The sequence below is a fragment of the Lissotriton vulgaris genome, chromosome 3_1, assembly GCF_964263255.1.
Source record: "Lissotriton vulgaris chromosome 3_1, aLisVul1.2, whole genome shotgun sequence".
Classification (NCBI taxonomy): Eukaryota; Metazoa; Chordata; class Amphibia; order Caudata; family Salamandridae; genus Lissotriton; species Lissotriton vulgaris.
Genome location: NC_141689.1, coordinates 1,029,570,495 through 1,029,584,195, shown reverse-complemented (window position 1 = coordinate 1,029,584,195; position 13,701 = coordinate 1,029,570,495). Strand labels below are relative to the sequence as shown.

General features: G+C 42.1%; 1 protein-coding gene across 2 annotated transcripts in view; it reads left to right on the top strand.

The window, feature by feature from the left end:
- Positions 1-13,701, top strand: part of RIC1 (RIC1 partner of RAB6A GEF complex) — a 979,735-nt gene that overhangs the window by 856,174 nt on the left and 109,860 nt on the right. For both annotated transcript variants that reach the window (XM_086961422.1, XM_086961421.1), the window contains exons 20-21: positions 10,690-10,848; positions 10,969-11,105. In XM_086961422.1, the coding sequence (XP_086817548.1) occupies positions 10,690-10,848; positions 10,969-11,105 (296 nt within the window). The remainder of the gene's footprint in view (positions 1-10,689; positions 10,849-10,968; positions 11,106-13,701) is intronic.

Here is a 13,701-nt window from a genome sequence, read left to right as displayed (position 1 = left end):
CCATGGCAGATCCTGTGTCGGTAGCTCCCTGGAGCTGGTGGTGGGGTTGGGTGGGGTTTCTTTTAGTTAGTAGTCCTTTGAGGGTGGGGATTTTCTTTTGGGTTTATAGGCTTGTTTGGAAAAGCAGATGACGGACAGTGAATCATCCGGACCAGCTCCAGCATCCTACTGATCCCCCATTGCATTTCGCCGCCCGACCCCAGGGTTGTGGGCCGGATGGCTGTGTACGGAACTCACGGTGGGGGGCCAGAGGGCCTTATTCTGTTGATATTGCTTCTGATACAAAGCTGGTCGATATTGTAACGATTTACTAATTCCTGCAATAAAAATATATTTAAAAAAATAAATAAAAATGAGAACGCTCCTTTCGAGGAGACTGAAATCCCACTAAAATTCCAAGAGCACCTGCTCTGGTTTAATGGCGCCCTAAAACATAATGATCATATTACCAGGCTCGGTCCACTAAGTAGACCAGGAGCAACGTGGTCGGTTCTAGCCAGCTACACACCACATCCGGACATTGAAAAAATGTCTAGAGAAGAGCTGTTAGTACAGCTAAAAACATTAATTAAAATACATAGGCAATTAGTGCAATATGTAATGCGGACTGCAACAGTCCAACCAACTGTTAATGTACCACAGCTGACCCCTCATCAGGGGAACACTAATAAAATCACACCACAGAACATACAGTCATGTCTTGGTAAAACACCCATAAAACGGGAACAAATTCCTTTCTGGTTAGCACAGAAAATCACTCAAATAGAGGCAGTATTTCCGGATACTACCCCTATCGAGAAACACAGAATCTTGACCATCTGCCTTCCTATGGGAATCGCACCACACGTGGAGGACTGTGACACTTGGGGTACAGTCTTTGCTTCCATTTACACAAAAACACATGGTGTTCCGTCTATGGCGGTAATACCAGATGTACTAAGACAGATTCAAAATGAATACGGTCCAGAACCTGCTTTAACTCTTGGTATGAAATTACTGAAAGACTTTAAGCAGGTCTCGGCTATATTATTAGCCAACATAAAAGGAGAAGCAGCATCTGTGGCGATCCGCCAGAAGTTGAGGGAAACAGATATAACAGATCAGCCAGTTGAGCTTGCCAGAATCATAGAAAAGTGATATGAAGAATTAGGTAGAGACAGCTTGGGTGGAAAACCAGTTAACTGCTCGAAAATCCTGAAAAATTATTTATTAAAAATAATTCAAACACTCCTAAAAAGAGCTGGGATGGAAATAAACAATCCACTCCCAAGGAAAAAGTTTTCCAGTCCAGAGGAAGGTCTCCTCGATGCAGGGAAAGAACTCCGACTCGAGAACACCAGTCTCCCCAGAGGGAATCCTCTGAAAAAAGATACAACCTTAGAAATAGGGATAATTTGAAAAAACCTGATAGATATCAAAGTATTGATACACGTCCCTCTCGATCTTTTTCACAGAAATCGGAAAGAAGAGGACGGTCAGACCCAGGAGAGCACACCAAGTCCAAAGACAAGGAACCTGCTCAGAGTAAAAAATCTCAATTTCCAAAAAAGAAGGTAGCCAGTATTAGAGTAATCGAACATGCCGAGAATACTGAGGACACAGTTGAAAAACGGGGAGTGGGCACAGACAATGTTCGACAGTGCAGCAGAAATCAGTATAGCGCGCAAGATCTTGATGAGTCATCTGGAGACAGTGGACACGAATGAATACATTCAGGTTGAAACTGCCGACACCAGACTTAGCGAGCCCCATAAGATATACGAAATAACTTTGCGTATAGAGGGTGATAAGACTAGGAAAATAAAAGGTCTATTTTGGGATAAACTCTCGAAAGTCTATGATATCCTGTTAGCTGAAAAAGATTGGCCCCCAGAGTTTGTCAGGGAGTGCCCTCGTGGCGAAGAAATGATTATGCCTGCCTTCTCGAATCACATTCCGATTCACAAAAAATATACTTATGCAAGGAAATGGGCAGTAGCCCAGGCACCGGCATTATATAAAAATCATGTAGGAAGGGATGAGGACTCATCTCCTCACAAAATCCATTTAAAAAGTGAACCAACTGCCCAATGGCAGTATCCCATTAAGCAAGAAGCTAAAAAACAAGTCAGGGAGATCTTAGATCAACTTGAGTACCAGGGGGTGATTGAAACCTACACCTCTCAAATGAACAATCCTTTGTTTCCTGTCTCCAAGCCAGACAATTCATATCGTCTAGTTTTGGACTACAGACACCTTAATGCATGTTGCAAAACTTTTGCAGTACAAAACTCGCATAGTGCTGCACTAATGAACAACATAGTTAGGAAAAAATATAAAACGACATTAGACATATCCAATGGTTTCTTTTGTCAAAACATTGCACTAGAAAGCTTTCTCCGTAATGGAGTCTCAGAAAAAATTCTGTCGACTCCCACAGGGGTTCAAGAACAGCCCAGGACTATTCTCAGCTAGAGTAACAGAGTTACTACAAATATATGATGATGAGGCATTATCTTACGTAGATGATATCTATCTCACAGACGACGACTTGGATACTCACTTGAAAAGAGTGAACACCATTATACTTGGGTTCGCAGCAGAGGGTTACAAATTCAACTTTAAAAAGTCTCGAATTGTCCATCTGACAGTATTATTTTTGGGATACGAATTATCAAGTGAAGGAAAAAGCCTAGTGGACAACTTCTTAGAGAAGTGCGCTGTACTCCAAGCTCCAAAAACGCGGAAGAATTTACAATCAATTCTAGGTTTTCTGAATTTCGGAAGAACTTACATTCTAAATTACGCAGAGAGGGTTAAACCTCTCTACGAACTAATAAAACCTGATTTTAAACAAATCAACTGGACTCAAAAACACACAGAAATTTTGAGATCACTGCAAACAGACATGTTAGCTAAAACAAAATTAGACACACGTGACAATACACGTGATCTTGTAATCTGAGTCATCCCAGGAAGATGCGGATTCACGTACCTAACCTCTAATGAGGGAGAAAAGGTACCAATAGCTTACAAATCACATTTGTACACAAAGGCTGAAATAAAATTCAGTTCAACAGAGAAAATTCTAACTGCGGTTCTAGGCCACTAGCACAAGGTAAACGAATCATAATCGTAACACCTATACCGGCTTTAGAAGCGGTAACTAAAGCAAGCATTCCTAATGCTAAAGCTTTGCATCCTAGATGGATTCAGTGGGTTAATTCTCTTGCTGCAACAGACGTAGTTTACGAATTTGATCCTAACTTAAAAACACAGGAATTTTTACAATATGAATATGAATGTCCTCTGCCAATTGAAATCCTGCCTCTCGAAAAATACGGAAGTATTATATATACTGACGGATCAGCACAACCCGCAGTTGGGGGTAACAAGCCTATAGTGCTGCGTGCGCGATTGTTAAAGGTCGTTGGCACAAAGGAAAATTTAGACCAATGGTCACTAAAACACAATCTCTAGGAGATTGCTCAGCTCAACGAGCTGAATTGGTAGCATTTAAGATGGCGCTAGAAAATACCGATCGCGAATTCCCCACACTAATAGTGTGCGATTCTTATTATTGCGTACAATCTTATAATGAATACTTGCAGAATTGGGTGGAAAATGGTTTGAAAGATGCAAAAGGTGGCACAATAAAGCATAAAATGCTTTGGGAACAGGTAGTTCTTTTACAGAAAGAACTACAAAAGACTCACGTGATACACACTCTGAGTCATCAACGTGATGGCGTTCAAGTTGCAGGGAATTCATTGGCTGATGAAGCCGCAAAGGCAACTGTGCAAACGGCTTCCGTAGCTGCGATAACTCAGTCACAAACGAGAATAGACAGCGATATTCTACAAGCTGTCAGTGCGTCAGTAAAGAATGATAAGAAAACACTCCTAAAAGGCTTTCCAGAAAAGTACTTATATTCAACAGATACGAATAATGTTCCTTTTGCTCGAATCCCTGGAGTGGGGGATAGGGTAATTCCAAACATGGAACACAGGTTAGGACTAATCAAAGCGGCACACGAAGGGCTTGCTTCTGCACACGCTGGCGTTTCCGCAACAATATCACTATTAAAACAGAGATATTGGTGGCCTCGCTTGAGAATACAAACTAAAAAGTATGTATTAGAATGCGAAATATGCCAAAGGATAAAAGTATCAACAGTAAAATGACCAGCGCAGACACCCCTTCTCATCTCGGATAAACCATTTGCATGTGTTTACCTGGACCACTGTGGTCCCCTACAAAGGGACGGCAACTATAGATATATCATGGTAGCAGTGGATTCCTGTACGAGGTTCATATGGATGTGGCCCCAGCGCTCGGCTGACGCCAGAATGGTTATAAAAGATCTGCGAGTCTTTATCGGCACATACGCAATTGCCACGTTCCATTCTGACCAGGGTCCTGCTTTCAGCTCTCGGGCTTATAAGGAGGCCATGGCCAGCATGGGAATTGGGTTGCGGTATTCTTGTCCGTCGCACCCCGAAGGGAATAGTGTGGTAGAAAGAAAAAACCGGGACATAAAGCGATCTATAACAGCAAAGGTATTAGGTTCAGGCGCTGGGTGGGTCAAACATTTAATAAGTGTCCAGACCAGTCTTAACAATTTGCCAAGAAATTCTCTAAAAGGTTTCAGCCCATACGAACTATTGTTAGGAATTAGAATGAGAATTCAGGACTTAGATAGTCAAGTATAAGTGGTACAAGATAAGAAAACAGACTTTGACATCAAAGATCGTTTGGCCGTTTTACAGGACTTGAATGAAACAAGAAAATCCTTAAGCAACATAAAGTTAAAGCAACAGCCAGATACCACTGACGAGGCACCACAAGCAACAGCCCCAGCAAGGCCTGTCTGGATTCCAAAGATTGGGGATCTAGTCAGAGAAAAAATAGCGGCGAAGAAGGAATTTGGGCCTTCTTACAGAAAAGCAGTACCTGTCTTGGCAATCACCGGAACAAGATCAGTAGTACTAACGCCCCTTGCTGGTAAAAAGGAGAACAGAGTTGTATCTATCGACCTGGTAAAACCACAAGCATGTGGCCTATAATCAACAGTAGGCCCAGTGGACTCCCAAGAAACAACAGAATGCCCAAACTTGCAACAATCCAAGAGGTTCAAACTGAAAGACTAATCACATTCGATCAGCCTGCAGTGCACAGAGAAGGACTATGCAATAATGCCATGGAACTCGTGCCTCTTGAGACACAGATTGAAACAGTTCGTCAAGAAACACCAGTCTACAATAATGTGGCATCAGAAAGTGCTACCGAAAGACAGATTGAAAGAACAATCCCAACAATTGACAGAACTGCCTCTGGTTATTTCATCGACTTCAATAACTTTTCCGAGGATCAAAGTAACCCCGAAGTGATGCCAGAAATAAAAAAGACTTTTAAAGAAAATACAACAGAACTCCTTCAACTAATCAAAGAATTATATCTGGATACACCGTTGATTGAGCATTGGATTATTTCAGGGGTACTCGTACTCCTACTATGCCTAATTTTAGTTTTAATTTTAGGAAAGTTTATTACAATTGAATGGACACAGCAAGTCAGAACATCAACCTAGTCCTCAAACCACACAGATCATCCCACGTGAAGAAAAGAGAACTGTCAACAGTAAATGTCACAGCCATTCCAATACCCGGTGGGGTAGTATGGGAGAAAACTGACTATGAGATCTATGGTCCGGTCGAGATCCTGAAGTATCCTCATCAACTGAAGGTGGTTTCCTTAAGTGACTTTGTAAAACCTAGTACATTCTCTGATGATTGGGACTTTAACAGTATTAATGACATGTCTGATTTAGTAATGTCAGCTAGATTCACAGAACATGATTATTTACAAGGTTCGTCTAGTTATTAACAGTTGTTCTGTTTTACACATTATGGCGATCATTATTTGCATAAATCTGCACAGCCTAGAAATGATTTTAAGTATAATCAATGGGAACATTGTGCTACACCACCTAAAAGCAGTTCTAAAACATTCTTAGAGAAATTAAAGTACTTCTCAGGGTTTAACACCAGTGATGCAGAAACATTTTATTACAAACTGTTAGATACAACAGGATTGAAAACAATGCTGACAAACACTAAATTAATATATTCAGAAGCATTTTATGAAAAAATGATGACATTTGGTTTTGATTATTGGAAAAATAACATTGAAACAAAAACCATTTGGGGTACGCAAGATTGGCAGGTACAAGGTCTAGAAGCACTATTCAGAACCTGCATGATACCAGAACAAATTATGTTTTTAAATGACACAATTCACCAAACATCCTGTCTTGGCCTAGCCAAGATCAAAGACCTAAACAAACCGTCTGTTCCGAAGCCAATACCTGAAAATGTAACAACAGATATTGAGATAGACGTAACTAAAATTTTACATTTTAACAGAACACATCCTGATTGGAAAAAGTGGTTAATCTGGCCTACTGACACAAACAACTGTCAAGATAGATTCCTGAACAAAACACAGGGGTTAAAAATGACCAGACAAGACCCTAGATACTCCCAGAGACAACATCCAGGGATAGTAACAAAATACAGTGTAGGGAAACTCTGCCTCGAATGGCTAGGATCATCCACACTGGCTGAAATTAAGCAACACTTGTCTTTACTTAAAGATGGTGCTGATTTGCGCGATTTTATTATGGGACCACGCAAACCGCGTCAAAAGCGTTTCATAGCGACCAGTATCTATGCTGCGTACAACGAGGCTTGGAAAGTCACACAAATTGAAACAGCAGAGAAAATACGAGAAATTGATCGTATTAATTTGGAAAAATCACTTTCTGTAGTGGACAATGGGTTAATGACTCTGTCCTCCAGAATATATTCGTTGGACAATATTGTATCCTCTGCCTTTGATATAATAGACAGAGACTTGCTAATGTTACAGCATGGCCAGTCGCAATTACGTTCTATTGTACAATTAGGCTGGACGCTGCAAAATCTTCGTTCAGGCTATGTGCCTTGGCGTTTAATCAACACAACGTCATTGTTTTCCATTTTTAACCTTACTGATAAACAAATCAGCTTGGCACAGAAAGGAGCAGACTATACAATCCTGAGCATCGAAAAACTTGAGAGATCACCATTGACAATGTCAGAAAGTCCTGTCATTGAATGGATAATACACGGAATTATCACTATTCCGATAACAACTTTCCGATTTAAAAAGTGCCTTGAATACATACCTACTGGCCAGTATGAACGATTAGGTAAAGGATATGTAAAATCAGCATGGAAATTACCATACACACATTCATGCTATAGTGACAGCGACAAAAATGTATTTCTTAGTGGTGAAAACTGTAAACGTTCACTAAGCGGTATACTTTTGTGCCAGGGTATTAATTTACACGGAGCCTGTGAAGGTAATTCCGACAACCTGTCATGCCACCAGCTTGTCACACCTGCAATGCAGATAGAGCCCTTCTTTATGCAACTCACGAATGGGAGTAACATTCTAAGAACGGATCACAGATGTTGTGGCCTTGTGCCAGGGAAAAGTTATCTCGTAAGCGTAACTTCCATGGTCAAATGCTGTATGCAAGCATTGTTCCCGAGCGGGCCTGGAGACATAGAGACTCCCATCTGGCCTCGTCTGAATCTCTATTTTATACGAATTGATACTTTAAGCAAAATGAAGTCTGTGCTTTTGCAGACAACAGTGCCCATAACGTCATCAAAAGAGACGTATGATCTCCTAGTAGCAAGACCGCTACGGAGGTTCATGACCTTTTATCAACAAATTGCCCCGTGCATTTCGTAGAAATGTTGAGCCAAGTCCTTAACATGTCTAGTGCCACAGGCATCCCAGGCCTATTTAAGACGATTTGTACGGGACTGCTAACACCATTTCAAGCAATCCTGGGAATCGTTCCAAATTTTGTCCACTCTGTTTTTGGCGGCATACCCCTATTTTTGGGACTTGTAGCAGGGATTTTATTTTTGACCCTCCTGCTTCGTTATGGCAAGCCACAGCTCAGACATGACTCCTATGGGAATGGAAGAAACAATCCTAGCAGTGCGCTACCGGGACAGAATAACTAGAGTCCTTGGATTGGCCAGGCTGAGAGATCTAAACATGACCTGGTTCCTTTCATTCAGACCGATATGGCAAAATTGCATCTTACCTGTACTACGATGTATGCTATGCGGAGATGAGTGCGTGTTGGACACCTGTCTTTCACTTCCATCAGCAGTACCAATGGATATCGATACTTTGCTAAGTCCGATAACGGCTCACGCATTGTGTTGTCCCCAGCGGCTACCAATCCTGATGACGGCATTCGTTGAGACTCCTGTGCTACGACTAGGTGGTAACAGTGGAGCGAGTGACAAAAGCAACATCACCCAGGTACGACCTTCTGTGAGCAGTGCTGATCCAGCCTTTGATGACAGCAATCATTCTCACACCTGCCAAGTTACAGCACTATCGAATTTGGTCGAACTGTCACCTGATTTTGTAGACCAATTCTTTGAGAGCCTGTCTGATATGATGTTCTCACCCGAACAGAAACAATAACTTTAGAGAAGCATTCCGACACACAGCGTTCCCATGAACTCTCAATTCGGCCTTCAGTTTTGAACAACAAAAACTGCTAAAAGCGTTGGAACTCTATTTTCCCAGTTCAAGCAATAATTCTTTTGAATTGAACACTTTTTAATATTCACCCTTTTTGGCACGAAGAATTCTTTGCTTAAAGTAAAACTATTCATAGAGAACAGAAGCTTCAACTTCTATTTCTATATACATCTAGAGACATAATAATTTTACACCAGCCTCTAGCACATTTTTACTGCAATGTATTTATATGTGATGAAATTATCTCGCCCTTCTTCTGTTTCAGAGATATTTAATGTGTAATTCTTTTTGCATAATCGTTCATTGATTTCATATGCTATAATTTTTGAATGATTTCTATGCTTCAAAAACGTACAGTACCTAAATTTTCACGTATTACAAATACGCCTATTTCAAATGCATATATGTATTTTGGGGTGGGCAATGTTACACGTGCATCTTATTGCTCTAGTTTTAGTAATTTGATGGACATGAATTCGTGGAGTGGGTGTCGCGTTCTAATCTAGGACCCTGACCTTATGCCCCTATTCGGCTATAAATCCATTTATTCCCTATATTGGCATAACCGTTCAAGTGCAATATTCAAAAAGTCGTCTCTGGCCTCACACGAACAGAGCCACATTTCAGAATCGCTTTCTCTGCCACTTCCTTTGCAACCAATTAGTGCAATGACATAGCAGAAGTTACTATCTGAGATTCCTAGATTAACACTCCGAGTTCTTCAACAAGATAAAAACTCAGCAACCTGGGAAATCCCCGCTTGCTATGTTTTCATTAGTAATAGAACTCTAATGAGCACAGATAGACAATCACTTCCTAGTGACATCTTTATTGACGTCTTATGTCCAAAAACTTACGTCAAACAAGGCACCTTTCAGGTATAAATATTACCAACGTTGCCTTAAGCAAATGCTGTCTCGCTGCTGCTGAAGTTGCTGTTATGCTGATGATACCATAGCTGCTATCGCTACTGCTATCGCTGCTAACTAGCAAACAATTGTGTGGTGAACTTGGGAGCTGAACAGCCGTCCCCCTGCAAGAGCCCAGCAGATGCAAGCTGCCCGCGGATGCTGCCCCTCCTCCTCCTCCTCGACGCGCTGAGAGAGACGCTGTCTTTTCTCCTGCAGAGAAATCCAGCTCCGGCGTTTCTAGTCTACCCTTGCGGGTGACTGGGATATCGACCCCCTGAAGGAGATACCAGACCTCTATCATTCTATTCCAGAGGTATGGTGTTGACTAAACCCTTAGAGAGAATTCTTGAAGCAAACCTTGGCAAAACCAACTTAACTTAAAGCTACTTACTTATTCCCCTCCCAAGTATTAGGCTTAGGTCAGGTACACTGGGGTAGGCGTAGTTAGAAGCACCAGTTGAGTATTTTAGCCTAATGTATATATGAATGTATATATGTTTTATTCATTTTAAACCATTGTATGGCTAAGAAACCATATCAATGCTTTTACTGTATTATTTCGCAATACTCATCTCACTGTACATACTTTTTATAATAACAAGTCAATTGTGGCATTTCATTTCTCTTGTACGAGAAGAAAGACTGTTCAATAAATGTTACCTTTTATTGAAAACGCCCGTCTCTCTATTCTCTACATATTGTGAAAGTAAACTGCACAACAACTGACTGAGTAAAATAACTGTCTATTGTTTCACACGACCCTAGAGATTGACTCTTGATCTGAGGAGCAAAGTTGTCATGTTGCACGGTTGTTGGAAAACTGAATCCCTTCTTGGCTGTGCCAGGGAAGCTGATCACTTCCTATTCAGTCAAGAAAGTTTCCAGTGACCTCTGAGCTAGTTGGTAACAACCCCAATTACGTTTAGCATAGTCACTGGAGGCCTGGAAGATCCGCACTTCTACGTCGATACTACTGTTTGTTATTCCAATGCGCAGGGCCTATTGGGAAAATAGGAACTACACTACAGACCTGACAGTGCCTTTCTCTGTTTTGAGGGTAGATTGTCAAAAGGTCTGGTGGGTTTTAGTTTGTTGACCTCTTTGAGGACAGCTTTCTCAAAAGAGGTAAAATCAGAAACCAATTAATGTATGACATGTTGCTTTGATTCTTTTGTAGAACATGGAGGTTCCAGCTGTAAGCAGGCAGCATGCCACCCTTCTCTTCAACACTGCTTTGGAGCAGGGAAAGTGGGAGCTCTGCAGACACATGATCCGGTTTCTTAAAGCCATCGGTTCTGGAGAATCAGAGACTCCTCCTGCAACCCCTACAACTCAGGTGTGTTAGAACCTGAAAATCATGAATTACTTAATTTACAACCTATTAATGAGTTCAGCTTACCTCAAGCAGTAGAGGATCTGTTTGTTTACCTATTTATTCATTTATATTGTTTTACAGGAACCATGTGCAACTGGTGGCTTTGAGTTTTTCAGGAATCGAAGCATTAGTTTATCTCAGTCTGCAGAGAGCCTCGCATCCAGTAAATTTAATTTGCAGAAAACGTTAAGCATGCCTTCTGGACCATCCGGCAAAAGGTAATGTTTAAACTATATCAGAATTCAAGACATCACTTAACTAACTGCAGGTGCTTTTTCATCCTTTTTAATGTGATTTACTTGACGTCATACGCTTAAAGATTCTGAGGTTTGTCGCACAAACGAACCAAAATGCCAAGGTATTTACAGACAAGCAAGAAAGCAAAGCCAAAAGGGCTGGTTTTGGGAAGCTGGTGCCAAGGTTACATTTTTTTAACACAGAAACATGCTTTCAATAAAATAATTGCCTTAAACAATAATCATTGCTTATAATTTGCATTTAATCATATAGGGACATCGTGGCAAGAAGAGTACTTGGAACAGGTAAAGATATGAATAGCACAGGAAAACGATTGTTACAGGCACATAACATCTACTATTGTCTATGAATTACTGTAACCACAACACAGTTTAAATAAACAAGCGTGACTCTAAAATAAAAAAGGATAACGATAGAAAGAAATGGAAGGGCGTTATGCTGTTGGAGACTGGGAGATTAACTGTTTTTTTTGTCACTGGGAACACAATGGGATTGAGTCTCCGGGAGATGTACTAGAGGGAGGGGAGGGTAAGACCTTTGAGTCCCTAGAGGAGGAATATGCTCTTGCCGAGACCCAATGGCTTAAATATTTGCAACTTGCACATGCCCTCAGGGGAAGCTATGTTCTGTGTTTGGAACTCCCTGCGTGGTCCCCCTGAATTAACTAGTGTTGGGGGAATCACTTGCTCACAAAGCGTTCTCGCAGCTATACCGCGCCATACAGAATAACGCAGTGGCCAATCTGGGGGGTCTGCGAGAGAAATAGGAAAGGGATGTGGGGCCCTGGAAGATGTGGACTGGGAAGCAGCACTGATGCATCAACGGGAAATGGCAATTCAAACAGTTTAAAAACCGCCACAGGGCTTACTACAGTAGATTCCGACTCTACAAGATGGGAAGCAAGCACCCCTATGTGCCTCCGCTGTCTCAAGAGTGAGGTGCACATTACTCCACACGGTCTGGGGCTGCAAGACGGTGGCGGACTACTGGGAGTGGATAGTTGGGGAGCTGGACTCGGTTTTGGGGTCGCCATTCCTAGGTCACCACAACTGATTATCCTGGGCATACCCACCGACATGGATATTATATCAATAAAACACATATAGTGATACTCAGCCTCTCTTCCTATTCGACTCCTAGTGGGAAAGGTAGCGACGCCAGATCTGATCCAACAGCTTAAGAAAACTGTGGACTCAATCTTAGGGTTGACATATCCGGGGAGTTAGTTGTCTCCACAACAGTGCCCCTTTCGGGGTTTGGTAGAGGATACTTTCAGAGAAAGAGACGGTACATGCCAGCAGTGCAGGCGTCCAACCAGGCATTGAGAGGACTTGGTCGAGGACCAGGTAGACGGCGCACAGCTTCCCAAACACAACAAGTTGCCCAAACTCCTGCCCCCCCTTCTGCAACAACATCATAGCCTCTCTAAGTGGACCTTGATGCCTCACGATTGGCTGATTGGGGGTCGTATCACCTACTACCTTCCAGCCTGGAGAAGTTTAGCTTAAGGTCAATGGGTGCTCTAGATCATGGCACAAGGTGGCTCCCTACCTTTATAAGTATTCCCTCGAAACATTCCTCCATCACCACAATTTCTTTCGGTGGACCATTTGTCAATTCTCCAAACAGAAGTTCATGCTCTGTTAGCAAATGGGGCAATGGAGAGAGTTCCAGTTAGAGAAATAGGAACTGGTTATTACTCCTGTTATTATCTAATACCAAAATAGGACGGGGGTTTTCTTACCATTTTAGATCTTCGACCCCTGAACTTCTTTCTGAGGAAGGACAAGTTAAAAAAGATCACATTGGTCCAAGTTCTATCTGCCCTGGATCTAGGAGACTGGATGATAGTGTTAGGTTTGCGGGTTCCGTATTTTCATATTCCCATTCTATATTCTCACAGACAGATCTGTGTTTTCAGGTGGGACAGGAGCATTTTCAATTCTCCGTGCTCCCTTTTGGGGTGCCCAGTGCACCTCAGTTGTTCACTAATGTGATGCTAATGTTTGCAGCAAATCTGTGGTGGTTGGGAATACCAGTCTTCCCATATCTCGATGACTGACTGTTAAAGGCGGACCAGCCTTAGGCAACTGCAAACCATCTCCAAACAACGGCCGACCTGTCAATGTCTTTGGGCTTTAACATCAATGTGCCGGTGTTACACTTGACTCCTTCGCAAAGACTCCTTTATTGAAGCTATACTCAACACTGTTGTTTTGAGTTATGCATCCTCCTTGTCAAGTCCAGGACATTCCGGATAGGATCCCTACGTTTTGAGCCTGCAGCCTGGATCTCAGTGAGTGTAGCTCTTAGACTTTTGGGCTGCTTGTCCTCCTAAATTCTGCTTGTTGACCATGCCAGATGGCACATGCAGGCTCCGCAGAGGAATTTGAAGTCTCAGTGCCCTGAACACCAAGAAAATCTGTCAGATTTCATCCAGGTGGCGAAGGAGACTGCAAAAGATTTGCTGTGGTGGCTACTAGACTGCATTTGAAACAGCACCAGACCTCTCTAATTGCCCCACCCAGAACTGACCATTGTAGCGATTGCATCTTT